General features: G+C 42.4%; 3 protein-coding genes across 9 annotated transcripts; 1 reads left to right on the top strand and 2 right to left on the bottom strand.

The window, feature by feature from the left end:
* Positions 1 to 7,040: 7,040 nt before the first annotated feature.
* LOC103703511 (GRAS family transcription factor) lies at positions 7,041 to 10,645 on the top strand. Of its 5 annotated transcripts, none has more exons than XR_015967700.2 (3): positions 7,041 to 7,196; positions 7,520 to 10,168; positions 10,268 to 10,645. XR_015967700.2 is itself a non-coding variant. In XM_088702247.2 (2 exons), exon 2 carries the CDS (start codon positions 7,827 to 7,829, stop codon positions 10,077 to 10,079), a length of 2,253 nt encoding a protein of 750 aa, XP_088558373.2. In that variant the 5' UTR covers positions 7,051 to 7,196; positions 7,476 to 7,826; the 3' UTR covers positions 10,080 to 10,645. The 5 variants fall into 5 exon arrangements, 1 of the variants encoding a protein (XP_088558373.2); XR_015967699.2 differs by having other exon boundaries at positions 7,520 to 10,181; XR_005510896.3 differs by having other exon boundaries at positions 7,051 to 7,196; positions 7,476 to 10,168.
* Positions 10,646 to 13,248: 2,603 nt separating this feature from the next.
* On the bottom strand, positions 13,249 to 18,144 carry LOC103703512 (scarecrow-like transcription factor 11 (SCL11)). 2 transcript variants are annotated; one of them, XM_008786386.6, is made up of 5 exons: positions 17,039 to 18,144; positions 16,836 to 16,936; positions 16,078 to 16,159; positions 15,892 to 15,977; positions 13,249 to 13,742 (listed from the first exon to the last, which is right to left on the bottom strand). In XM_008786386.6, the coding sequence occupies exons 1-5, from the start codon at positions 17,078 to 17,080 to the stop codon at positions 13,481 to 13,483; spliced, it is 573 nt and encodes a 190-aa protein (XP_008784608.3). In that variant the 5' UTR covers positions 17,081 to 18,144; the 3' UTR covers positions 13,249 to 13,480. The 2 variants fall into 2 exon arrangements, with proteins under 2 accessions (XP_008784608.3, XP_038980092.2); XM_039124164.3 differs by having other exon boundaries at positions 17,026 to 17,469.
* Positions 18,145 to 18,178: 34 nt separating this feature from the next.
* Positions 18,179 to 23,470, bottom strand: LOC103703513 (uncharacterized protein At5g02240-like). Of its 2 annotated transcripts, XM_089924659.1 has the most exons (7): positions 23,134 to 23,470; positions 21,392 to 21,663; positions 21,268 to 21,304; positions 20,738 to 20,835; positions 19,479 to 19,540; positions 18,730 to 18,853; positions 18,179 to 18,483 (listed from the first exon to the last, which is right to left on the bottom strand). In XM_089924659.1, the coding sequence occupies exons 1-7, from the start codon at positions 23,339 to 23,341 to the stop codon at positions 18,364 to 18,366; spliced, it is 921 nt and encodes a 306-aa protein (XP_089780785.1). In that variant the 5' UTR covers positions 23,342 to 23,470; the 3' UTR covers positions 18,179 to 18,363. The 2 variants fall into 2 exon arrangements, with proteins under 2 accessions (XP_089780785.1, XP_008784610.4); XM_008786388.6 differs by lacking the exons at positions 20,738 to 20,835; positions 21,268 to 21,304.
* Positions 23,471 to 24,266: the final 796 nt, after the last annotated feature.

Raw genomic sequence — 24,266 nt, 5'->3', positions numbered from 1 at the left:
AGCATCGAAGCGACATAGCCTGATGGCTATTAAACTGGATATGGAGAGAGCTTATGACAGGATCAGATGGGGATTTCTTCAGCAGACACTGGAGGCGTACGGATTCCATAGGCAGTGGATCGACTGGGTGCTGGGGTGTGTCAGGGGGCCAAAGTTTTCGATTTTGGTCAACGGCACACCTTCTCCTTTCTTTGAGTCTACTATGGGGCTGCGTCAGGGATGCCCTTTATCTCCTTACCAGTTTATTCTTTGTGCTGATATTTTGTCTCGTGATTTGCAGAGGGTGTGTGCCCGTAGGGAGCTGGAGGCCTATGTTCCCGCCCCAGGGGCTAGTCCTCTTTCCCACTTACTCTTCGCTGACGATTGTCTTCTTTTGGCCAGGGCGCGGGTTTCTGATGCACGGGTCCTTCGCAGGGTGGTAGCAGATTACTGTATGGCGTCGGGCCAGAGAGTCAATTTCCAGAAGTCAGTTGTCCGCTTCAGCCCGAGTACGGAGAGCAGGGTCAGACAGGAGATTTGTGGGATTTTGCAGATTCCTGAGCAGGAGGAGACATTGACCTACCTGGGAGTCCCCATCACAGGCCGCAGATTACGAGTGGCAGAGTGTTCCAGCCTGGTGCAGCGGGTGGAGAGCAGGTTGGAGGGATGGAGAGCAGTCTCCCTATCTATGATGGGGAGACTGACCTTGATCAGATCAGTGTTGGGGTCCATGCCAGTTTATCTCATGGCCAACACTGTGGTTCCGAAGACGACCTTACTGAGGATTGAGCGACTGTTGCGGTGCTTCCTGTGGGGGTCACATGGCGGAGGCCGTGGGGTGCATCTGGTAGCCTGGGAGCACGTATGCCGGCCTACCAGCGAGGGCGGTCTCGGGGTGCAGTCCCTGCTGGAGCGTCGCGAGGCCTTCATTGCTCGGCATGCAGCTCGGTTTCTGCTAGAGCCACACGGGCTGTGGAGTCAGGTGATGGCTGCCAGATATGGACGTGACGGCTCTGAGGTGGCATGGAGTGGGCGGCGAGTCTCCTTCATGTGGCGTGAGATTGGGAGGTATGTGCCGACGGTGTCGGCCAATACCAGGTGGATAGTAGGCGATGGACGGAGTATTGATGTGACTGCGGACCCATGGGTGGACACTGTCCCACTGAGGTGCTGGCCGACCATGATTGATGCTGCGGCGGCGGAGGGACTGCGGGTTTCTGATCTTCTGGCCCCAGGAGAGTCAGCATGGGATGATGCCAGGTTACGTCAGCTGTTTGGGGGACATCTAGCTGAGAGGATCCAGTCTCTTCCGGTGCCAGGCTATGGGGGGCCTAATGTTAGGGTTTGGGGCACTTCTTGCCGATCCAGGGTCCGATTGGGAGATCTCGCCGGTGTTATCCAGCAGGAGCATGAGCCAGGGCCGGACTATACTTGGATCTGGAGGTCAGGGCTCCACCCGAGGGCTGCACTCTTCCTATGGAAGGTGGCGTGGGACCGCCTCCCGACGAGAGCAGCGCTGAGTAGGCGAGGATGTGGGATCCCTGCGGAGTGCGGGACATGCAGTGTGGAGGAGTCGGTCGACCACGTGCTTTTCCAGTGTACGTGGGCGAGGTCGGCATGGCAGTGGGCAGGGTTCCCGCAGGAGGTCTGGTATGGGAGGCCTCAGTTTTTACAGATGATGCAGCAGTGGTTGGTCCGCCCTCGGACATGTGTGGAGGCTATTCGAGCGACTTGCACAGCACATCAGATCTGGCTGGCAAGGAACGCTCGTACCCTCGGTGAGCGCAGGGTGTCACCGAGGTTCGTGGTGGAGCTAGCGCGCGTACAGGCATTGGAGATCAGATCCTCTTCAGATGGACCTCTGATAGCTCGGGACACCTGGGGTTCTCTTTCTGCTTCGGCAGCTTCTCAGATGGTGTTCTTCACCTGGGAACCCCCACCCCCGAGTTTCCTCAAGGTCAACTTCGATGGATCGGTTTTGGATGGAGGCGCGCGAGGTGGTGCGGGCTTTGTGATACGGGACCCGCACTCCAGAGTCGTGGCTGCAGGGGGCTGTCAGCTGTTCGGCATGTCGGTCCCCGGGGCAGAGTTACGAGCTGCCTGGGCCGGCCTTCGATATGCGAGGCAGGCTTTGCAGGCTGGCTCGATTGTGTTGGAGGGCGACTCAGCCACAGTCATCAGTTGGATTCAGAAGGGGCTGAGGGGTGAGGGCTCAGACCACCCCTTGGTTCGGGACATTGGGATGATGTGTGGGGTTGGGGTGGCCATTCAGGCCAAGCATGTATTTCGAGAAGCCAATGGGGCAGCCGACTGGGTGGCTGCCTTCGCGGCTCATCACTCAGGATACACCCTGTGGGTGGGGGAGGGGGAGTTGCCTCTGGCTCTCCGTGAGTTAGTATTTTTTGACTTTATTGGGTGTATTCGTACACGTCTTGTATGAAAACCCGCTTTTAGCAAAAAAAAAAAAAAAAAAAAAAAAAAAAAAAAAAAAACCTAAATGCCTAAAAGTTTTCGGCTTCCCAAAAGAAGCCTAATGGCGAGATGTATAAACAACCGAGGGCTACATGGTCTCGAGGCCACCCATAGCCCTAACTTGAGAACCATACAAATAAGAGCTTAAATTAACTAGCGCCAATCATAGATGTTCGTTCATAGGGCTGATCACCAAGATGAGTGCCGATAATTATAGGGTCGACAGAAATAAGTACTAGTGATTGGTGTGGTGCACCGCCCTACCATTTGGTGTAGAGTATAATTTCTCACAAATATAGCGGTCAATGGGCCCGACCCATCCTTTTATAATTTCAGACATTTTATACAGACTAGAGCTAAAGAATTCCTGCTACAGTCTACATCGAGTTGAAAATTAAACTATAGATAATAAAGCTAGAGACTAGAGTGAACAAAAACAAATAGAATCTAGAAGGCGCTGAGATGGACAACCACTTCCTTGTCGCTTGTCAATAGATTCGCTAATCACCTTCATGATGCTTCCTCCATTCAATGTCCTACTTTTGAGTAGGCCCCCTCGATTCAGGGCAGCCAAAAGGATGCGTTCTTCTCGGACTGGCCCCAGCCATGGCTAAATACGTAACCATTGGCCAGAAATTCATCTCTCGGCACTAGCTAGGAGATGAAGAGCTACGCCCTCTCGTCGCTTCTGACAACCCTATCAAACAAATGGATGGTGCCCTCCCCCTCTTAGATAAGTTCATCATCCTCAGTAGTCCAGTCTTGTCGGTGGAATAAAAAAAATATCGTCTTCATTCTGACGCTGGTTCATGATGCGACTCTGAAGATGACCTCAAGATGGTGCTGTCTGTCTTGGGAGCTGCCAAGTAGAAAACAGTAGAAAACTCTCGTGCTTTTACACCCGCGGTTTATAGTGTCTATTCTTCGTCAGATTGAGCCACTTAAATGGGGACAAAAAATTTGTCTAGTAAGCCATTTTTCCCAAGCTTATTATTTTTTTTACCACATTTTCTTCCAGCATAAATCACAGCATTGTGTAGAGCAAAATTCAAGAGGAAAGGACTCTTCATTTCCTCCTCCATATTTATTTTTCTTACCTTGTTTTATTTGTCTCGATTGCAACCATTGATGTGTTTTTTATATGCATCAGCGGCGCATAATATAATAGAATATTCCTCTATGAAAAGTTTTTTCTTTAACATAAACGACCATGCTCAAAGATACACGAGCTATTTATCATGGTAAAGGAGAAGGCAATTTAGTTTAAAAAAAAGAAGGAGATACTTGGTTGAAGAAATTTGGGCTATGAAATATGAATGCAAACAAATGATTTTTACTGTAGCAATTTGGTTAAGACAAACAAAGCAAACATACGAAGCGGGGCGTATGGGACTTCAGCATTGTGCTTCATCACTTATCATACGATCTAAAGGCAGAAAAATTTTTAAGAGCACGATGAGAGAAGGTGAAACTTTGCATACTATATTTTACCGAGGTGCAACGGTCTTAGATGATCTAAATTACTCTTCTCAAATAAAAAATATTGTTTGTAAAATTTTGATCTTGCATCACTGATAGGTTCTAGATAATGGGGGTTAGGTGGTACTTGAGGCATAAGGCAAGGCAGGGAGAAATTATTGGTTGAATCCGATCCATCGACTGAGTGGTAGATCAGATTTGATCCAACCAATAATTTTTCCAAAGCATTGGGTGGCGACTCTGTGAGAAGGCTGAAGGTAATTAAGATGATTTGGGATGGTATGTTAGAAATAACAAATATTTTGGCCCACAAGTACTTTTGCCCTCAATGCTGTTGTTATTGGACTCTTTTTAGCTGGCCAGTTTGGATCCAGACGAGTACGGCCCGCAATCAACTGCCAGAAAGCACGAGACAGCCCGGTACGGGCTCGCTGGACACACGTGCCACCTACCGCGGCTCCATGCATCAAGGCTTAAAATAAAATTAAGCTCTGTATAGCTCTGGTGGCGTGCACATTAGAGGACTCACTTTTTAATTTTTTTATTCTTTCTAAAGTGAGGATTTGATTGTTCATGGTTACAGAGGATTCAATTGTTTGAACAAACCTAAACATGAAGATTTTTCTTATTAGATAAGGTGCTAACCATGTGCCAATTTGACTACTAACTTGGAGAAAAACAAAACTTGGGCAGTCTCTAACTTCCATTACTTTCACAGCTCAAATTGGCATGTCCAACTAAATTTTGCATCCACATGTCTAAAATCTATTCAACATCACCATGTTGAAGGTTGAAGGGTCAATAAGAAGATATCGGAAAGCAAAAGAGCTCTGAACTATGACACAAAATACTTATTGTCTTCTTATTCGACATAAGAATCACTAGAATAAATATATTCATAAAAATTGAAAAAGAAATTGCCAGGGATTTAAAAAAAATTGTCAATCACAACCAGCCATAAAGTAGTTGCGGCATGAATGATAACATATGTCGCCATCCAGTCTGTTCAGATATGACTAAATTCTAAATAGTTTCAGTGCTGGTTATAGGATTTTAACCATGATTTACTTGCTTATCAATGGACTTGTTGATCTGCAATATTCAGGTGTGAGAGCATGCGCGAGCTTTGTTCAAACAGTAGTTGGATGTTTTTTTCTTGCGGATGGATACAGAAATTTACATCAATTGCCTTGAAATAGCAGTTCAGGTGCATGCACTGATTGCCTTCTTTTTAACTTTTCTTTTTTTTTTTTCTTGTTTTATCACTATATCCTGGCATTGGTTTATAAGCAAGCTACAATGACAACTGCGAAGAGAAAGCAAACAAGCGAAAAGTGCTCGACCAAAGAAATTATACTTCTTTCTTTCTTTCTTTCTTTTTCATATTTTTGTGCAGCCTAAAAGAGAAGATGAGAAGAAAAAAAGGAAGAGCCCCTTGGTGAAGTGTTTGTGAAATCCATCTCAAAGAAGAGGTGAAGATCTTATTCAAGGCATCTCAAAATATAAAAAAACTTTGTGCAAACCTACACTCGGTGAGATTGTTCTCATTTCATTATTGGAGCCTACACTCCTTTTCATGTCAACTTTTTGTTTGTGATCCAAAAAAAAGATTCTTAATGTATGTGATCCTGTAGCTTAGCTTAGAGAAGATACTTTGTAAGTCCATTATTGTTGATAGTGGAAGTTTGAAGTGGACTTAGGTCCGGTGGTTTTTTTCTCTCATTGGAAGATTTTCTATCTAAAAATTGTTGTCTCTTGTTTGCACTTTTGGTAATTCTTGCATTAATTAGTTGTTGTGGTATTCTCATTCTACTTACACAAAGATAAAAAAAATTGTTTGTCTAGTAAAAAAATCTTTCCTAATGAGATACAATCTTTTTTTTTTTTTCTTCTCTCTTCATTTTTCCCTCTCTGAACGTTTATATGATTAGCCAACTAAGTGTGAGACATATCTGCTTAACATCCGTCCCTAAAAAGAAAAACAAACAAGAAAAAAAGATGCAACTTGGACGATGGTGTGCAATAAATAGATTCGTAGCTCTCTTGTAATTAATATATCACGCCATCTAACCATACATAGATTGTTCACTCATATTCTTTCATGATTTCTAGATTCCTATCATAAATCAACAATATTTAATAAGCACCGTTAAAATAACACACTTCATTCTCTTCTTGATGACGCTTTCCTCGACCCACGAATGTAAACAATATATAGATATATATAGATAATCCCAGAGATTTATTCTTCATAGAAAGGTGGTCAGAGTAAATACATACTTTTCCTCTCATATACATATCTTGGATGCCAAGCATTCAAACAACCAAAAAGACAAGATTATTCTGGGAGACTATTGACATATATTCCGAGCACCACCAATATTCAATGCACTAGCCCTAGTAAGCTATAAAGATACATAGCTGGATTCAACATGGCAATTGCCATTAACACAACATTTTTTGGCAATCATAATAAGAGATTACTTAATATTATTATATGATTTTTTTATTGTCTTGGGTAGAGAAACATCACCCACAAAATTTAAACACTACCAAAGATGGTACAACAATAATATTAGCAAATCATAATCACAATTAAGATGTTCCATATGATAATATCAGTAAGATTAGTTGTTGTTGATGCAGAAGTTAAAAAGGTTGTTGATGCAGAAGTTCATTTGATTTGTGACATCATGAGCCGCCAATGGTTCTGGTCCTTATTGTAGATGACGACAACGCTGCTCTTATTTTACCGTGCCAAGAACGCAAGCCAACCGTGTCTCGCGTCATCAGCAGACCGTGTGACACGACGTCGCGCGAGCGAAAGGCACGTGCATGCGGCCCACGGATGAGGGGTCGGCCACACGCGCGACGTTGTCCTCCTCTGGCGAATGCGCGTCGACACGTGTTCCGCCGTGGGACCACCGCGGCCCCGAAGCTCCGGACCGTTCCTCCACGTGCCTCCGGTCGCGATTACCGGAGAATCCATGGGTCCTCGACGGTTGCCCGAGATCGTAGGGTCAGAGCGCGCCCACGTAGCACGCTTCGGGTTCCATGAAGGTGCCTGGGGATTTTATCTTTTTTTTATATAAAATTTTCCCTCTCTATTAGTTCTTTTCTTTTCCTAAGTTTTAATCTGCCGTACTAATATGGGCAGGGGACCAGATCACCACTCATTCAGAGTCCTTTCAGAGCCCTTTCTTACCTCTGTGTCTCTCTCTTCTCTCCGCTCATCTCCTCGCTCTCTTGGCTAGGATTTCGATAAGGTACGCGTTGCTTTACCTTTCTGTTGTTCTCTTCATAGATCTGGCCCGCTCAACCCTGGATTTTCTTCGATATCTAGGGTTTCCGGCATCAAAAGGCTGCTCTTTTTTTTTCCTCTCAAAATTTTTCGGAGTAAATCGTGTTTCCAGGGGTAGGGAAGTGTTGGGTTTCAGTTGCATGTTCTTTGGGTTGGTTCTTTTAAAGGATTTCCTGATCTTGTTGCTCCCGTTTACTTAATTGAAGGAAATTTACTTGCTTTGTCATTTTTATCATCTGTTTAGGGTCTTATTTGCGGTCAACTTTGTCTTGGTGTTTCAAAATTTAGTAAAGCAGCTTGTTTGCGGAGATTTTTGGGTCTGCTCTTCCAATACTGATCCGTGTGCATATCGAAGCCGGTAAAGCTAGATTGCATGCTATTTTGATAGTTTTTTCAGAAGTTATGGATGCATGGGAAGGGTTCTGAGCTGACATTAATAATATCCAGTTTTCAAGTTTTGGTGTGATTTATATGTGCATATTGAGGCTGATTTTTTGATGGAAAAACGGGCATATTAAGGAGTTGGGATTAATTAGACTGCTGGCGGCGATCTCCAAACTTGGGGTTTGCGTGAAATTCTTGGAAGTCGATAGTTATGGATCGTGGTGTCCGGGAGTTGTCTGGGTTGATGAATGGGTTGAGGTATGATGATATTTACTCTGGTCAGAACAACGTGAATGGTCTTAGATTCGGACAGTCACAGCCGCCCTCCTTGCATCACAGCGACCGTATGAACTCGACCCAAATGTTCCCTGGCACCAACCCTACAAATCCAGATGGCAATCTTTCATCCGGTCGTCATGCAAGTCCCGGAGGGGACAGCCCAGAAGATTTTGAGATCTCCTCGGATATAGCCCTCAACTACATAAGCCGGATGCTCATGGAGGAGGACATAGATGAGAAGGTCAGTAACTACCAGGAGGAGTCGGCCCTTCAAGCTGCAGAGAAACCCTTCTATGAGATCCTCGGTCAGAAGTATCCGCCTTCACCTGATCGGCCGCCGCTCTATTCGCAGCACGGTCTCGAGAGCCCCGACGAGAACTACGGAAACTCCAACAGCGGTAGTAATAGCAGCGGTGCGACGGAAAACAACAGCTGGGCTCATGATTTTGGTGAATACCAGCAATCGCAGGCTTTCCCTGCCTTGCTCGAGCTCCCTTACCAGTCTTCACTGAGCTCCTCCAGCAGTGTTGGCAATGTCGCCGAAGCATTAGAAGAGTCCCTGATCAGCACGAGTAGGCTTCGCGATCTACTGATCGAAAGCCTGCCTGCTTGGCAGTTCAGGAGAGGGGTCGAAGAGGCACGCAAGTTCCTTCCCAGCAACGATAAGCTGATCATTGATTTAGAGGCCAATGGGGTGTCGTCGTTACCTCGGGAGCCGAGAACTGGTGGTGGTTTTGTGGGGGTCAAGGCGGAGGAGGAGCCGGAATATGCTATTTATGGGTCCAGAGGTCGGAAGAATCTGCACCGCGAAGACTTGGATCTGGAGGAGGGGAGGAGCAACAAACAGTCAGCTATTTACTCCGAGGACACCATCCGGTCCGAAATGTTCGATTTGGTTTTGCTCTGTCAAGGAGACAAGTGTTCGAAGAAGATGTCCGATCTACGGGAGGCAATGCAGAACGAAGCAAACAGGAATGCACAGAGCGATCATGGTAGAGGACCGACCGGCGGGAAGGCACGAGGGAAGAAGCAGACCAAGAAAGAAGTGGTGGATCTCAGAACTCTGCTCATACATTGCGCTCAAGCGGTGGCGGCTGATGACCGTCGGACTGCGGGCGAGCTACTGAAGCAGATCAGGCAGCACTCTTCGTCGAATGGAGATGGAACTCAGAGGCTGGCATGTTGCTTTGCTGATGGACTCGAGGCCCGCTTGGCTGGCACGGGCAGCCAGATCTATCACACCCTTGTGGCGAAGCGAACGACTGCTACTGATATATTGAAAGCATACCATCTCTATCTGGCGGCATGCCCTTTCAAGAAGGTTTCGCATTTCTTTGCTAACCAGACGATCCTCAAGGTTGCAGAGAAGGCGTCGAGGGTTCACATCATAGATTTCGGCATTTATTTCGGCTTCCAGTGGCCGTGCCTCATCCAACGTCTTGCGGGCAGGGCTGGGGGGCCTCCAAGGCTGCGGATTACCGGCATCGACGTGCCCCAGCCCGGTTTCCGTCCGACGGAGCGGATAGAAGAGACGGGGCGTCGGCTGGCAGATTACGCCAAAAGTTTCGATGTTCCTTTCGAGTATCAAGGCATTGCATCAAAATGGGAGACCATCCGCGTGGAGGATCTCGGAATCGACAGAGATGAGGTGGTTGTCGTCAACTGCCTGTACCGCTTCAGGAATCTTGTGGACGAGACCGTCATTGTCGACAGCCCGAGGAATAAAGTCCTCAACACTATAAGGAAGATGAACCCTGATGTTTTCATCCATGGAGTTGTGAATGGATCGTACAGTGCTCCCTTCTTCGTAACACGCTTCCGCGAGGCCCTGTTTCACTACTCCGCGTTGTTTGACATGCTTGAAACCAATGTGCCGCGGGAGGATGAACAGAGGTTGCTGATTGAGAGGGATCTCTTTGGACGGGATGCTCTTAACGTGATAGCGTGCGAGGGCTCGGAAAGGGTGGAGAGGCCGGAGACCTACAAGCAGTGGCAGGTCAGGAATCTCAGGGCTGGGTTCACGCAGCTCCCTCTGAACCCGGAAATCATGAAGAAAGCAAAGGATAAAGTGAAAATCCATTATCACAAGGACTTCATTATAGATGAAGACAGTAGGTGGCTGCTGCAGGGCTGGAAGGGGCGAATCATCTATGCACTCTCCGCATGGAAGCCTTACGAGACCTAGTCTATTTCCCGAATATTTTCCAACTCCTGTATGCTCCAAAGAAAAAGGCCTCGCTTTCTCCTACATTTGGACCTTGATTTGCCTCTACAGTACTTTTCCAAGGCTTGTGGCTTTCGTATCTTCTATTTTAATTTTCAAACGTGGATATTGACTGATTCTATAATGAATGGCTTGTGGTGGTGTTTCAGATGTCTTGGACCAGCTTGTTTCCGAGGAAGGGCTACAAGGTCCGCTGTTGGTCAGCGTCTCTGGCTGCTGAAGCTCATTAAACTGTGGACCAGTAAGGATGACCGAGGTCCTGTAAATGACTGAAACTAGGAGCTAAAGGGGAATTAGAGAGCAAACAGCAGAGGATAATGTAAACAGTCTTGTAATCTCCCAACACATGGAGGATATGCTTATCTTGTAGTAGGTTGGGTTTGTAAGAAATTATGTTGAAATCTTAGATAAATGATAGAAACATAAGTACCCAAGGATCTCTGTTTCTTTTTTATCAGGCTTTTGTCAGCGAGCCATTATCCTCTCTCGAATGCAAGATGTGCCTATTTTCCTTTTCTTCTCCTCAAGCTTGTGCAGCCTCAATTTTATTCAAGCGTGCACATGTATGCTGGCCTGTCTATATCAACTACCATAGTTGATGTATAAGTTAAACCATCTGCGTTAATCTTTTATGGATTTAATCCTAATGTTTGACCTGTGTGATTTTGACATCTTCGTGCAGACTCCAGCGAATTCCGGTTCATTCGATTAAAATAAGGGATGGTACGATAATTGGGGTCCTCGACATTTCCGTTTGACCCTTGAGGTTTGTTTCCTCATGTAATCTTGTCGCGATATTTAGTACGGTAAAGTGTCGATTGGAAAATTTTGTGGTCCTACCACCGAGCTTGCTTGAATGATATTACCTCTTGTCATCCAGGCAGGAATCAGTGCTATTACGTATAGAGCGGATTAGCCCTCTTTGGTTTGAAAAAAATATATGATCCTGGTACAAGCTTGGTTTAGAATTTTATCTACCCTGAAGCTTGCGAGCATGCCCTCCTTCTGCCTCAGCTTCGAGGTCTCGTTGGGCCTTATCATTTTATAGAGAAAGGTTCAGCACCAAACTCACTGTGCTTAAATAATAGCTGTCCAAAGTCTCCAACCTCAAGTTTTTTATGATAAATATTGGATTGGTATGCTCATGTCTTTTAGAAACAAGCAGAAGTGCGACGTTTCAAACACACCAAAAGATGAATACCGAAGTGACGGGCATTCTATGAATAAGTTTATCATCCACTGCAATATTGACAGCAATCCATAGAATGTCAGAAGGTTAGAGAATCATCATCGTCCTTCACAACCAAAAACTGATAGCATATTACAATGTTTGGGGCAATCCTGAAAGTGTTCTAAAAACCTTACCAAGATCATCACGGACACGTCTCAGCCGATGTCCGTCGCTGAGCAAGGAAGAAATGCTCCCGGCTCGACACTTGTTTTCATATTACAATGCGAAAAGTATATTCATTTTGGCAATTTCACAAGTAGGCGACATACAGATCATGACACTACAAGAAAAATTAAAGAAAAAGCAAAACAAAAATACACACGGTGAAACAAGCACTAGGATTATTTAACCTCAGATGTCATATTCGCACTTTCTTAATCTAGTCTTGTGAGCCAGGGACCGTACTGAGAAGTAGCATTTCTCAACCGACCACATAACAGAGAAAATCACAATCAAATCCTTTAACAGTTTAAAAAAAAGCTTTTTTCCCTGATAATTTAAGAAATCAGTCTTTGCTTTCCCTCCATCTCAGGTCTTCTTGCGAGCAGAAAATCGAGAACTAATCACATGTTAGCAGCATGTTGCTTAGAAGCTTCTAAATGGCTATGCTGATTTACGTTTGTGAAATTTGCAAAACCAGATAAATGTTAAAGAAGAGCACTCCTCCATTGGCATGCACCTTCTTACTTTTTTTTCACTTTTGTTTTAAATAAAAATATAAGCTTGAAAGAAAATTTAATTATACTTCCGAGCATGCAATTACCAACGAGTAATACCGTTACGCTTATGTTCCAGGCATGCAGGCAAACTTGAAAAGTAAAACAAATTACCAGGATGACAGCATCATCATATACACCAAAATATCAAGATCATACTACCATCTAATGTAATGTATTATTTGCATGACTCAATTGAATCTCATTTCACACTGCCATGTACCAACTAATTGATGCAGTAAGCAATAACATGAAATGGGGATAAAGCATCAAGACATTATAGCTCATCACATTCTAGAAAAATTAAAAGGATAAAGAAAGGAAATCTAACAGTTCTGAAGGACTTCAGCAGATTGATATGTAGCTCTGACCTTCAAATTCCTCACCTCCCTTCTCATAAAAAATGTTTAATAACTGGATATACCTGGAATGGCCTTCAGCAGAAGATTAGATTGCTCTGTCTTTTATAGGAAAAGAATAAAAAGAAAGAATATGCGAATAACAGAAAAACTAAATAACAGGATTTTTTTGCTGAAGGAAAATAACAGAGAAAATTCATTTCAAAGAAGAGTTAAGAATAGGACAAATTGACCTTCGGCCTCCAAGTAGTAGCATGGATCTATGAGCATAATCATAATCCAGGTCTCCCATAGAAACAAAAGAGTTCTACCATCATATGAAACTTCAAGAGACGTATACTCAGAGAGGTAGAGGGAGGGAGAGAGAGTCTCAACTAAATCCATACCTGTCTCTGCATAACCACCCTGCAAAAGAAGAAAAAGAGGAAGCAGCCACGGAGATTCTGCTGGCTATGGAACTCTCATATCTCAGAGTTCATACCTCCTGCTTTACTCCAGCATCAGTTTCAAGCATCATGTTACACCAATTGGTTGCAGTTCTCTAATCCCTAAGCAACCAGTTACAGCTAGTATCTAAGTTGTCCGCAATATTCCAATCTAGACTAAGAAGCCAAAACCACAAGTGATAAACTACCATGTAACCATCTTTTTAAATGATCACAAATGCTTCTCTTAAGCTTTCTAATTAGCCTTATATATTATACATATATTTTATAACTGGCAAGATATATCAATGGAACTATTACTGTTCTCGTTGCTGCCTAAGCAACCCTTCCAACCACAACAAATCACTCACACACATGAAAGATAGAGAGACAGAGAGAGAGATGAAAATTAGATCTTATACATGGAGTGAACACCCAAATACGAGTGAGCAACTATATTGGGAACTATCCAGTGCAGAGAATACCTTTAAACTGGAGAGAAGGATTCAACTCAAAGTCGCGGCTGATGCTAAATAAGCACTAATTTTATCTAAGAACAAGCAACAGATGGAAAGAAGCAGCACTGGTTACAAAGTACACTAGTGAAATACAAGAATCATCCCTTATGGTGCTAACCCTTATTTGTAGATTTTGGTGGTCTGAGAACATTCCAGTCCAGCTTTTCACGCTTGTGCTGCTTAAAAGAACCTTTCCTATTAATATGGGAGGATGATTGTCCATCACCATCCCCACTTACACTTTTCAGCATCTTATGAGGTGATGTTGTTTCCATTTCCAGTTCTGGCTTCTTCCTTTTGAGGTCTACATCAGAAATGTTTTCTTGGCTAGCTGTAGTTGAGTCCCCAGATCTGACTGCTGAGATTCCATCTACTCTGCTTGTCATAAAAGAGAAAAGAAGGAAGCTCTTAGCAAGTTATCTCCGCAGAGCGAACTATACTTTAGAAACACAACCATAGGTAACACAATGAATCTAGAAGTTCATAATTTATGGATTATCTGCTTGTCTTCAGGTTTCAAATGCAAACTTGTGAAGGGACAACATGTTTTGTATAATGAAATATGACGCACATCAAACTAGAGCTAACTTATAGAGGACATTCATTTGCTTATGAATTGTGATTCTAGACTTATTAAAGCTACGCAGAGTCACAAATCTGAAATCCTGGACATGATAGATAAGTTGAACACCAATTTGTCATGGAAAAATGGCAGGTAGAACACAAAAATGTATTGGCTCACTTGCAAGTTTGTATCATCCATTAATTTTATTTTTTTAAAAAAAAAACACGCATACCATATTTGCTTGGCTCACTTGCAAGTTTGTATCATCCATTAATTTGTCATGGAAAAATGGCAGGTAGAATACAAATATGTATTGCTTGAACAGGCTTCCAGTTAAGTGCAACATGTGGCTAATATTGCAATTCAGGGAGACTGAGAATCTCTATACTAGCACTCCCCTCCTTTGATATGTGATTGGTGCCGTTAGACTTTTCATTGTAGTATGTTTTCAATTACAGAAGTTGTGAGAAAAGATAAAAAAAATTAAAGAGCATTTTGCATTGAAAACATAATCAAGTTCTAGAGGATGAATTATATAAATATGCTAAATACTGAGCAACCCAATCAGTTATCCAACACCCAACTAAAGATTCAGTTCTTCCCCTTTTTTCCCCCTTCATCATGTCTATGCTTATAACTTCTAGTTATTTTTTTGTTCGTTTGTTTTTATGCATATAACTTCTACAGTACTGTCAACAGCAACTACATTGAGAAGGCAATAACTAAACAAGCTAATTACAAGATGGTGAAAGAAATGGTTTTGGGTTATTGTAAGCAAATATTAGCCTCCTTTGAAAAACTCTAGACATGTAACTTAAAACCGTAGCTTGCTTTATGTTTTTAATGGATAAATAGCAACAAACTTAACTCAACATATAAGTTTGTTGTATAATACATTGTAAGCTTTACACTAAATTGCTGAAGTAGCATCAGATATCTTTCACTAGTACAGTCTGAAGTAGGTCATTAAAATAAACTACCCATTTGTCAGAAAAACAGGGGTACCAGCCCTAAAAACACGAATCTCCCCTGACACCATCTATTCCGCCCAGCATCAATCGTACCCCCACCATTCCTCATCCTCGAAATTCCTCACTAGGTCAAATTGGTGTTAGGCTCATCAAAAATCATGGATACATTTAACACAAGGCACTGTTCGAAACTTGGAAAGGCTGTGTCTAAGCCATTATCTTGCATATTCATTTATATTTCTAGAAACTAAGTCTCCTTTTACTTTTTGCAGCCAAAGCAACATAGTTCATCACAATATGGGTTAATTGTTGAAATTCTGTGATGAAAAATCCATGGCAACTGGATCAAGGTATATATATTTTTGTTTCTCATAGATGACTTCCTATAAAATATTTTTTAGTTAATGACAGTGGCCAAGCAATTTTATGGTACAAAACAGTTTCCATATGGAAAAAGATTATGGTTGTTAAGCCAAACTGACAGCACGATAATGTAATTGTTGTTAACCTTAGATGATGCAAAGTCAGTCCAAAATCAGCTAGACAAGTTTCAGGTATCAATTGCCGATTCATGTAAATCTTGAGCCAAGGATTTTGTAGAAAGTATCTAGGTCACTGGAAATGCCATCTAGGGATGTAAAGATTACTTAAGCACATAATAAGTTTGGTTTCTGCCTTATATATTTGGCAAAGGAGCATTAAAGTAACTGTAGCAAAATGCACCTAGAATTTTGTCATGATTTGAGGGCTTCAATTAAATTGTAGATTCATAGGAAAAGTAAGAACTCTAGATGATTCCTGGTAATTGAATCCAACAGTTTATTAAAGATCAAACAACTGTAAGGGATGCACCCTCTTTCTCCAGTATATATTGATTTACTGAGAATATCCATAACACTGGAGCAAATTAAAGTATCAACTTAACTCACTACAGATAAGAACTGCAAGAAGCTCAATATAATTCACATATTTAGGACAAACAGTGCACCCGTTATAAATTCCGCCATTTTGATGATTGTTACTTGAGGAACCTGTTTGCATTTGATGGATGTTTGCTGCCTCCTCATTTAATTTCTACAAGACAAGCATATGCAAGAAGAGCAACATTAAAGGGAAGAAGGAATAAAATTTTTGTTTCAGCTAAACAACCAAATGACCAATTCTCAGAACTCACTTCAATAGAAGCATTGAAACTCTGAAATGACATCCGACCTTTTAATGCTCCTGGATGAGGATTCCCCTCCATTATAACTATGCTGCGGGAAACCAAACAGAAGTAAAACTTGTTCCGTCCCAGAGTGAAGGGGGAAAAAGTCCCCAGGAGAAAAAAATCACATCCACAAGCAATGTAAATAAAATTTTCAAATGTACTGATTCTCATAAATATATTCAAGCTATAATGTGACCATGTTTCTGAGTGTTCTGCGTGAAGGAAAACCATTTTCAAAGCATATAGAATTTTGACAAGCCTAGGGAGACCAAAGAACCTAATTTTTATTTTTATGCTTTAAATTCAAGTTTGTTCGATTTGCTCATGGTTCAAGCCCCTTATAATTAAAATGAGTCTCCTCTTAATATTGTTAATCTACTATGGTGCCTTGTCCTCAAGGTACAATCCAGAGTCCTTGTTCCCCATCCTTAATGCATAATCACCCAAAACTAAATTCCAATAAGCTACTGATCCAGAAAACAAACACGTTGTGAGCAATATACAACTTATAGAAAGATATCACATCTTCGGGTAAAATTTCCAACAATCAGTAGTCGGAAGGAAAAAAACAAAATCAAATCATCTGAAACAGTTCTCAAATCAATCGAAATGCATTTCAACCCTTTTCCAGCTACACCTACCAGGCATCGAAACACGCACAACGCACAAACAATTACGTTCTAACCAAGATAGGGCAAAAGCTAGAGCGGGAAAACAGTTACCATCTTCTGGTAGGGGCGGCTGAAGCACCGAAGCTCCCATCGGGCTTTGCACTTTCCTCCTCCTTAGGCTTCGCCTCTCTCGGAGCTGCCCTTTGCATGAACTGCAAACCACCCAAAAACAGAAGAAGCTCGGATTACATCCTATCAGGGATAAGAGAGAGATTGTGGGGGGGGGGGGGGGGGGGAGGACCGTCGAGTCTCGCCTTCAAGTTCTTGAGGGTGCTGGAGAGCTCGCGCTTCGCCATTATTATCTATCGATCTGTAGGGTTTCGCTCGCTAGCACCAAGAAACAAGAAAATAGAGTTACGAGGGAAGCAGGGCGAGAAAACCCCAAGAAATAAAACCCCTTCTCGTCTCCACCGTGAGAGCGAGAGAAGCTCCGTCTTTTAGAAAGGGATCCGGGGTTTCTTCCTTTCTACCGTTCCGAAGCGACGGCTAGGTTTGCTTCCTAATCCCGCAAGCCATGCAGAAAATTAAAAACCCCAGGTCGACGGGTGGTAACTTTATGCAGGTCTGAGCTCGAGGAATCTAATATCTTTGCTTAGATCCCGGACCGGACCAAATTTCTCAGAAAGCCCAGATTCATCTGCAAAATAAAATTTAAAAAAAATAAGGAGTTAAATCGGCTTGAATGATTAGACTGGGAATCCTACAAAATTTATGAATTTAACCAGTATTACATATTTATATTTATAAATATTTAGACTCATTTCAAAACTATTTATAAATATTTATAAATATAGATTTAGTTGGGCCTGTAATCCTAGGATTAGGATTTTATCGGACAATGAAGGGCCACCATGGGTAAAAGAAAAGAGCTGATGACCATGATACACATAAGACGTGCCTATGTTGACCATATTGGAAGTTACGTAGGGTTTTAAGTTTTGGTTATGCATCGTATCGGCCCAGATCCAGATACTAAAATAGGTGTCAATTTCCGGTGAAAATTAAACGGCCCACCCTGCCCTTCAGTTTGCTCCATTTCCTCGGTACATACTTGAGATCACCAATAGGAATCAGTAGCTGAGGAACCAGTAGAATTGCAGTACTGCTAATGACTCGGTTCTGCACTGTACCAGAGCATGCTGCGTTGCTATGGCTTTGCAAGTTTGGAGGAACACTTAAACAGTCCCTGGATTTTTTTTTAAGAAAATAAAGAACAGAGCAAAACAATCATCTTAATCATTAACCTAGCACTCGTGTGAAATTGGTCAGTATGTGTTATTTTAGAGAGCTTAATAAAGATTTGTCCTGGTTAGCTCGTTACTAAGCCTGGCTGCATTTTGTCTTCTAAACTGCTCGCAATATTTCCTGGAAAAAGTATGTAAAAGAACAATACATTTAAACACAAGGACACAGTAGTACAAAATTTATTTCTCAAAAATGGTATCACAAAATTTTGTATATATGAGATAAAACCCACATGAACTAATGGCATCACATATTTTCAGCAAAAGCAAATAAGCATTCATTTCTAAATCTTTCCTCGCGACTGGTGATTCGACATTCAAGGCTGCCAACAGACTCAGAACCGAGCAGTAATCTGGGAGAAGAGTGCCTTGAAATCTGTTGTCGGCGTTCCTGTGCCCTCTGGCTTGGATGCTAGGTCGAATGCCTTAAATTTTGCCTCCTCAAACAGCAGTGCCTGTCCACAAAAAAGTATTTGGATTCCCCTTACAAGCAGCTGAAGTACAAATAATGTCACATATTGTATACATATAAGTTACCACATAATCTCTAAAATATGTTAGTTATTCCAGTGGGTATTGTGTATTCTTAATCTTGTGGAAAAATGGAACATTAGAAACTCTGAAAAAGCAATAAGTGGTAGAAGGTCCCATATGATAACAGCTAAAGAACATTGTATGTGCCAGTAGCTCAGCTTCCGCACCTGAATGCAGACTTCTGCAACATCAGCCCGAGCAATTGTTCTAGTTTCTGTCTTGAGTAGCTCATCGTCCTTGCCTACCAGTAATTCCCGCAGGCCCCCATCTTTATCCTGTAATCCTCCAGCCCTGGTAAAAACACCAAGACATTGGGCCATCAACTGTTTGATAACAGGTTGCTAATCATGTTTAGTATATTCATGTAAGATTTCAATTGTGTTATAGTTGAAGCCTTCTAATTCAGATGAAACAGAAATATGTTTTTCCTTAGAAACAGTGTTGCTAGTTTATTATTTCCATAATGGAACAGTCTTTTTACTTTAGGAACGGGAATATGTTTTACAAATAATAGTAAGAGACTTCAAGTGTAAGTTTAGGAAGAAAGGAATATTCATCTCATTTTCTAACCACCTCGCAGCCCATTAATGCCATCACAGTGTCATTCATGAAGTGCCCTTCTTTAACCAACCATTACCATAGCCAGCAAGCATAATTCCAGGATGAAGAAAAGTTACTTGCTTCAAAAGGATAAGATTTGTATGCAATTAATTAGATCTGTAATTCCAACTATAAAACCAAGTGATGTTTGAAGTGGAATTAATTGTTGCTGAATTCATGAACTGTTCAAAGGACATGCATACATGGAATTGTAGCAAGGCATATCCAGACAGGGCCTTATTGAATGACTTGAATGTATAGCTGCAGGAAACCAGTGCAGTCATATTTTGTTAATCCATGCTTTGAAAAACTCTACCTTATAATTGTGTATGGTATTCCAGATTCTGTTAAATATTGTTCTGCCTTCCGCTTCCACACCTGCAAACATGCGGCAACATCATCAGCTTTCTGCTTTCACAGATCCAGTCAATGTCTCAGTTCTGGTAATCCTCATAACTTATTTTGTAAAAACAAAATTTTCGGAAGAGTATTTTGGACAGCATAAGAAATTAAGAATAATACGAACTAGAGAAAGGAAATCATGCTTGTTGCCTTCTCAACTTCCGGTCATGTGTCATGGTTGTGGTACAATGGCAGTGATAAGATTTGGGCCTAACATTTATATCCACAAAATTATTTGAACAATAAAGATGATGCAAAATCTTGTATTGATATAATAGAAGCCGGAAAGCTTCTTGTAGGGTTTCTCCCATATGCCCTAATATTCTTGTTACGCAATGTGCAAATGTTTATTAAAATAAACCCCTCAATTGAGTGCACTGAAAAGCAATTGCTGAAAGTGGTTGCAAAGAGATGTGAAGCAGCTGAACTTCAAAAGGCAATCCATAGTATAAAGAGCACATAAATCTTCGAAAAAGTTATATTTTTTAAGGAATATTGACCTAGATGCATGTTTATATTGCTAACCTAATTGATGGAACATGGTAGGCTCCGAATCAACTATAATGAGATAGGCCGGGCCAAAGTAACCAAAAAACTTCCAGCAGTTGGTGTTCCATCAATGTCATATGGGGCATTGCAATTGTTATTAAGAAAGCACCGGAAATGGTTTTCAACTGGTCTGCTTTCCCCTCCCTCAGAGGTTCTAAGCACAATCAATCCTTGCCTGTGAAGAGGCCCATTATACATCATCTGAAATTCCTAGGCCCTTAAGCTGGTCCTATAGATGGAAGGTTCTGCAGGTGTGAGAGGGAGCCTCATAAGCCAACTAAGACACAATTACTAGCTAGAAGAACAATACCTTGTCAATTGTGTATATTTATTAAAATGAATGCTTCTGTTTTTTATTATTAATCAGCCAAACTTTTATAATGAATTCACTAATTGTATACAAGATGATAGTGCAGGAGTGTCAAACACCAAAACTCCTAAAGAAAGTAAGCAAGTTAGATACAAAGATGGAGGGGGTTTCCTTCCTCAATAAATATCAAGAAAATTATGAAGAAGACAAAACTTAAATAAAATAAGAGGGAGGAAAGGGGAGAGAATCAACTTAACGAGTGAAAATCGAGGAAATATTAGATATGAATGTGGACAGCAAACCTAACTACTTACTAATATATTCCCATTCCCAATGTTGTTCAATGGATTATTGACATCTGTTCCACCCATAGACCCGACCAAAACAATCTGTTTGACGCCCACAGCTTTGGCTGCACAAAAAGGAGAAAGTGAGAAAGCCTAGCAAAGAATTTTAATAATCAAGCTAAAATGTCAACATGGTTGCTAGGCAGTTTAACAAGGAATTTCCTCGAGGGACGGTTCTTAGTTACCGGAAGCCGGTACAGGGAAGCACCTCTCAAAAAAAAATCAACAAGAAAACATTTAAGAAGTGGGCGAGGGATGAGTTTGTGAGGAGATTCTGAAGCGGCGCCAGCCTAAATGAAAGAACCCTGCTACTAAGAGCAACATACAAAGAACTGAGAATAGTATAGCAACAGTATATTTTAATGAAACTGGAGCAAATGGATAAGGGTCAGACAGCAACAAAGAACAAACTAGACATACACATGTGCCTGCATGCACGCACTCACACACTTGCACACATGCACTGGAGAGAGAGAGGGGTGGGGGGGAGGCCTTACCAGCATCTATCTGGTTCTTCTGACCAATCCAATCAACCTTAGCATGCCAGAAACTTAACAAATAAATTAAGGGGAAAAAAGAAACAGCAATGATGGCTCGCTAGAAATCAAATGTGGAATTCACCTGCTCAGGGTATGATCCATCCTCAAAATAGAATTCAGGTCTTTCACCTTTGCTTGGGTCAAACCCTGGTTTCATCTTTGGCACGGAGCTTGTCAGGATTATGAGCGCATCAATTCCTTGGACAGCAGGAACAATACTTTCGGCATCTCTTATATCACCTACAAGTACATCGTCATGACCCCCTATTTTATTTTTGCTGTCTTCTGTCCTGACTAGGCCTCTTGCAAGGAACTGGTCTGTCCTCTCTTTCAATTTGTTGTAAACAATCTGGCCTGATAAATTCCTTGTAAGAAACATAAACAACTTAAGTACAGTAAGGATTGCATATAGATTATGTCATATCATGCTTAAATTGTTGCCAATATTTCATTCTTTGGAACTCTTCAGAGTTTAAAAAATAATTCAGCATGCAGAGAATTTTTGACATTCCCATGATCAGCTGCCGCTAGCTCATTAAAGGATTAACGTCTAGGCTTGAATTATAGGCTAGTAATCTAAGTTCTTGTCTTTTTTACATCCAGTCCTTTCAACACAACTTTCACCTAGCCCCATAAGGCCAAACAATTGGCACCATTGCACCAGCACGAGATAGTGCATCCCCTTGCTTTACTGCTTTTCCGCTCCTAGCCAAACTTCAGGAAGTATCTTGAGTAAATATAGAAATTAGACACAACAAAATACAATGAGACACTAAACACAATCCATCTTCTTCATAGTTTCCTAAAGAAAGCTCTAACTTTTTGAAGTTTAATTTAGTGTCAACCCTTTCTCCCTTCTTGTCTGCCAATTTGTACCCAGCTCAATGAGAGCTCATTATGAAATCATGTAAGTCCACTCCACTCAACAAGTTCATCAAAGTGTGTACCACCTAAGCTTATGTGGGTCCTCTAAACCTGGTTGCCAAGATTCTGGTGAAAGTTCTGCAAATTAAGATGTAAACCAAGCTAATAAACCTATAACCTTTAACTCTTTCAATCCCTTCTTATTTGAATTCAGAGGTATGAGTGTAAAATTGTTCCCTCCAAGTTCTGTAAAGCAGGTCAACAACAGCTTTCACCTCCTCTTACGGCAAATACCAAAAGCACTCCTAGTACAGCAAAAGGACTGTGGGATTGTATCTGTCTGCATGTGTCTGTGTCAAAAGCAACAGTCCTCAATCTAAGTCAGCACACTTGCTGAGTTATGATTATTGGTACTGCTAATTGGTGACTCGATCACAATTATTTTTTTATTCAATAAAGAATAGCTCAATAATTAGATATTCTGTTTTCTTTCTCTTTCACAGAGAGCAGTACGTAAGATTCCACTACTAAGATAAATATGATAGGAAACAGAAAGCCTTTTATTGAGAGTTTATTATAGACGATCGCATCCTATACACGCTCTGTACATCATTTTTCCGATTGGACGATCAAGAATTATGGATATAGAGCCTATGATTATGATTGCCGTCCTGTTACATAATGTATGTCCATTTCAGTTAATGTTATGGTTATGAAACCTTATAATTGATTCTTCTCTGGAATGAATTATTTATTATCCCTTGTTGCAGAAAGAAGAAATTCTTGATTCTTCTCGGTGAACAGTAAGAGGGAAATAACTTATCACCAAACTCAATAACAAAGCAACCATGGCCACGAAGAAACTACAAAATTTTTATTAAAAAAAACGAGAACAAGTTCCGATGCCTAGGCAACATTCCCCACGAATTGAAAGAAGTAGAAGGAGAAGCGCGCAGTTACCTGTTCTACCACCAGCGCCGGTGACGAGGACGGTGCTCGGAGGACCACCCGCCATGGCGAGAGCTCCTAAATTCCGTCGTGTCTTCTTGGATGGGGGGGAGCGAGGTGGAGGAGAGAAGAAAGCAGCCGATTTCGCGGACAGATCGCGGGAATCGAAGAAGGGGAAGAGTTTGGGAGGGCCAAGGAAGAAAGAGACGCGCATCGCCATCGGGGAGAAGTGGAGAACCTGCTTCCATGGGAGGGGCGAGGACTGCTAGTAGTAGCACCTTATCTTTTGGGGGCCTCGGCGCGCGCTGGAGAAAAAAAAAATCTGGAGAACCAGATTTCGGCACACCCAAGAACACACCCAGTTGTCAATGCGCGGACCCAGGCGGAGGGGTCTTTCACGTCCGCGCGACTCCAAGTCCCTGCTGCCAACGCAAGAAGTCCAGCTGTACCGTATGGGCCCCACGTTGACGGACCAATGAACGTGTGGCTACAGAGGAGACCACGGGATATACGTGGATACAGGCATGCTCTGTTTTGTCTTGTTCGCGTATCTAAGCCCCTGTTTACTTTCTTTCAGCTTGGATATTTCGTCATATACGTTCTTTCTCGATTGTACATTATGTGCGATTCCCTTTGCTTTAATACCTGTTGCGGGGACGGCTTTTGGCCGGAGCCTCATACAACAGCTTAACCCACATTAAGCTAGCAGAGAAAGAGCACCGCATTCCTCCCAAGGTATTGTCCGCTTTGGGAGTCGAGCGTACCCGGAGCCCTCCTCACGGTTTTGTCCCACAAAAGGGCCCTCGAGAGGAAAGGATTTCCACCTCCATTTAAGGCACGAAACCTTTCCGCTACTAGCCGATGTGGGACTAAATTCAAGGCCCCTCCCCCCCACAACATAGCCCCCCAGCGGGAAGGTTCCAGCCAGGTTTTACCCCAACGGGCCCCCACAGTCATGGAGGGTAGTCAATGGAGAGAGGAGGCGCCCCTACTTGGCGCGCCATCTATTGCGGGGACGGCCTTTGGCCGGAGCCTCACACAACAGCCTAGCCCACATTAAGCTAGCAGAGAAAGAGGACCGCGTTCCTTCCGAGGTATTGTCCGCTTTGGGGGTCGAGCGTACCCGGAGCCCTCCTCACGGTTTT

The sequence above is a fragment of the Phoenix dactylifera genome, chromosome 8 (assembly GCF_051530095.1).
Source record: "Phoenix dactylifera cultivar Ajwa chromosome 8, Ajwa_hap1_PhDact_Kaust_v1.1, whole genome shotgun sequence".
NCBI lineage: Eukaryota > Viridiplantae > Streptophyta > Magnoliopsida > Arecales > Arecaceae > Phoenix > Phoenix dactylifera.
This window is presented reverse-complemented; position numbering and strand designations above follow the sequence as displayed.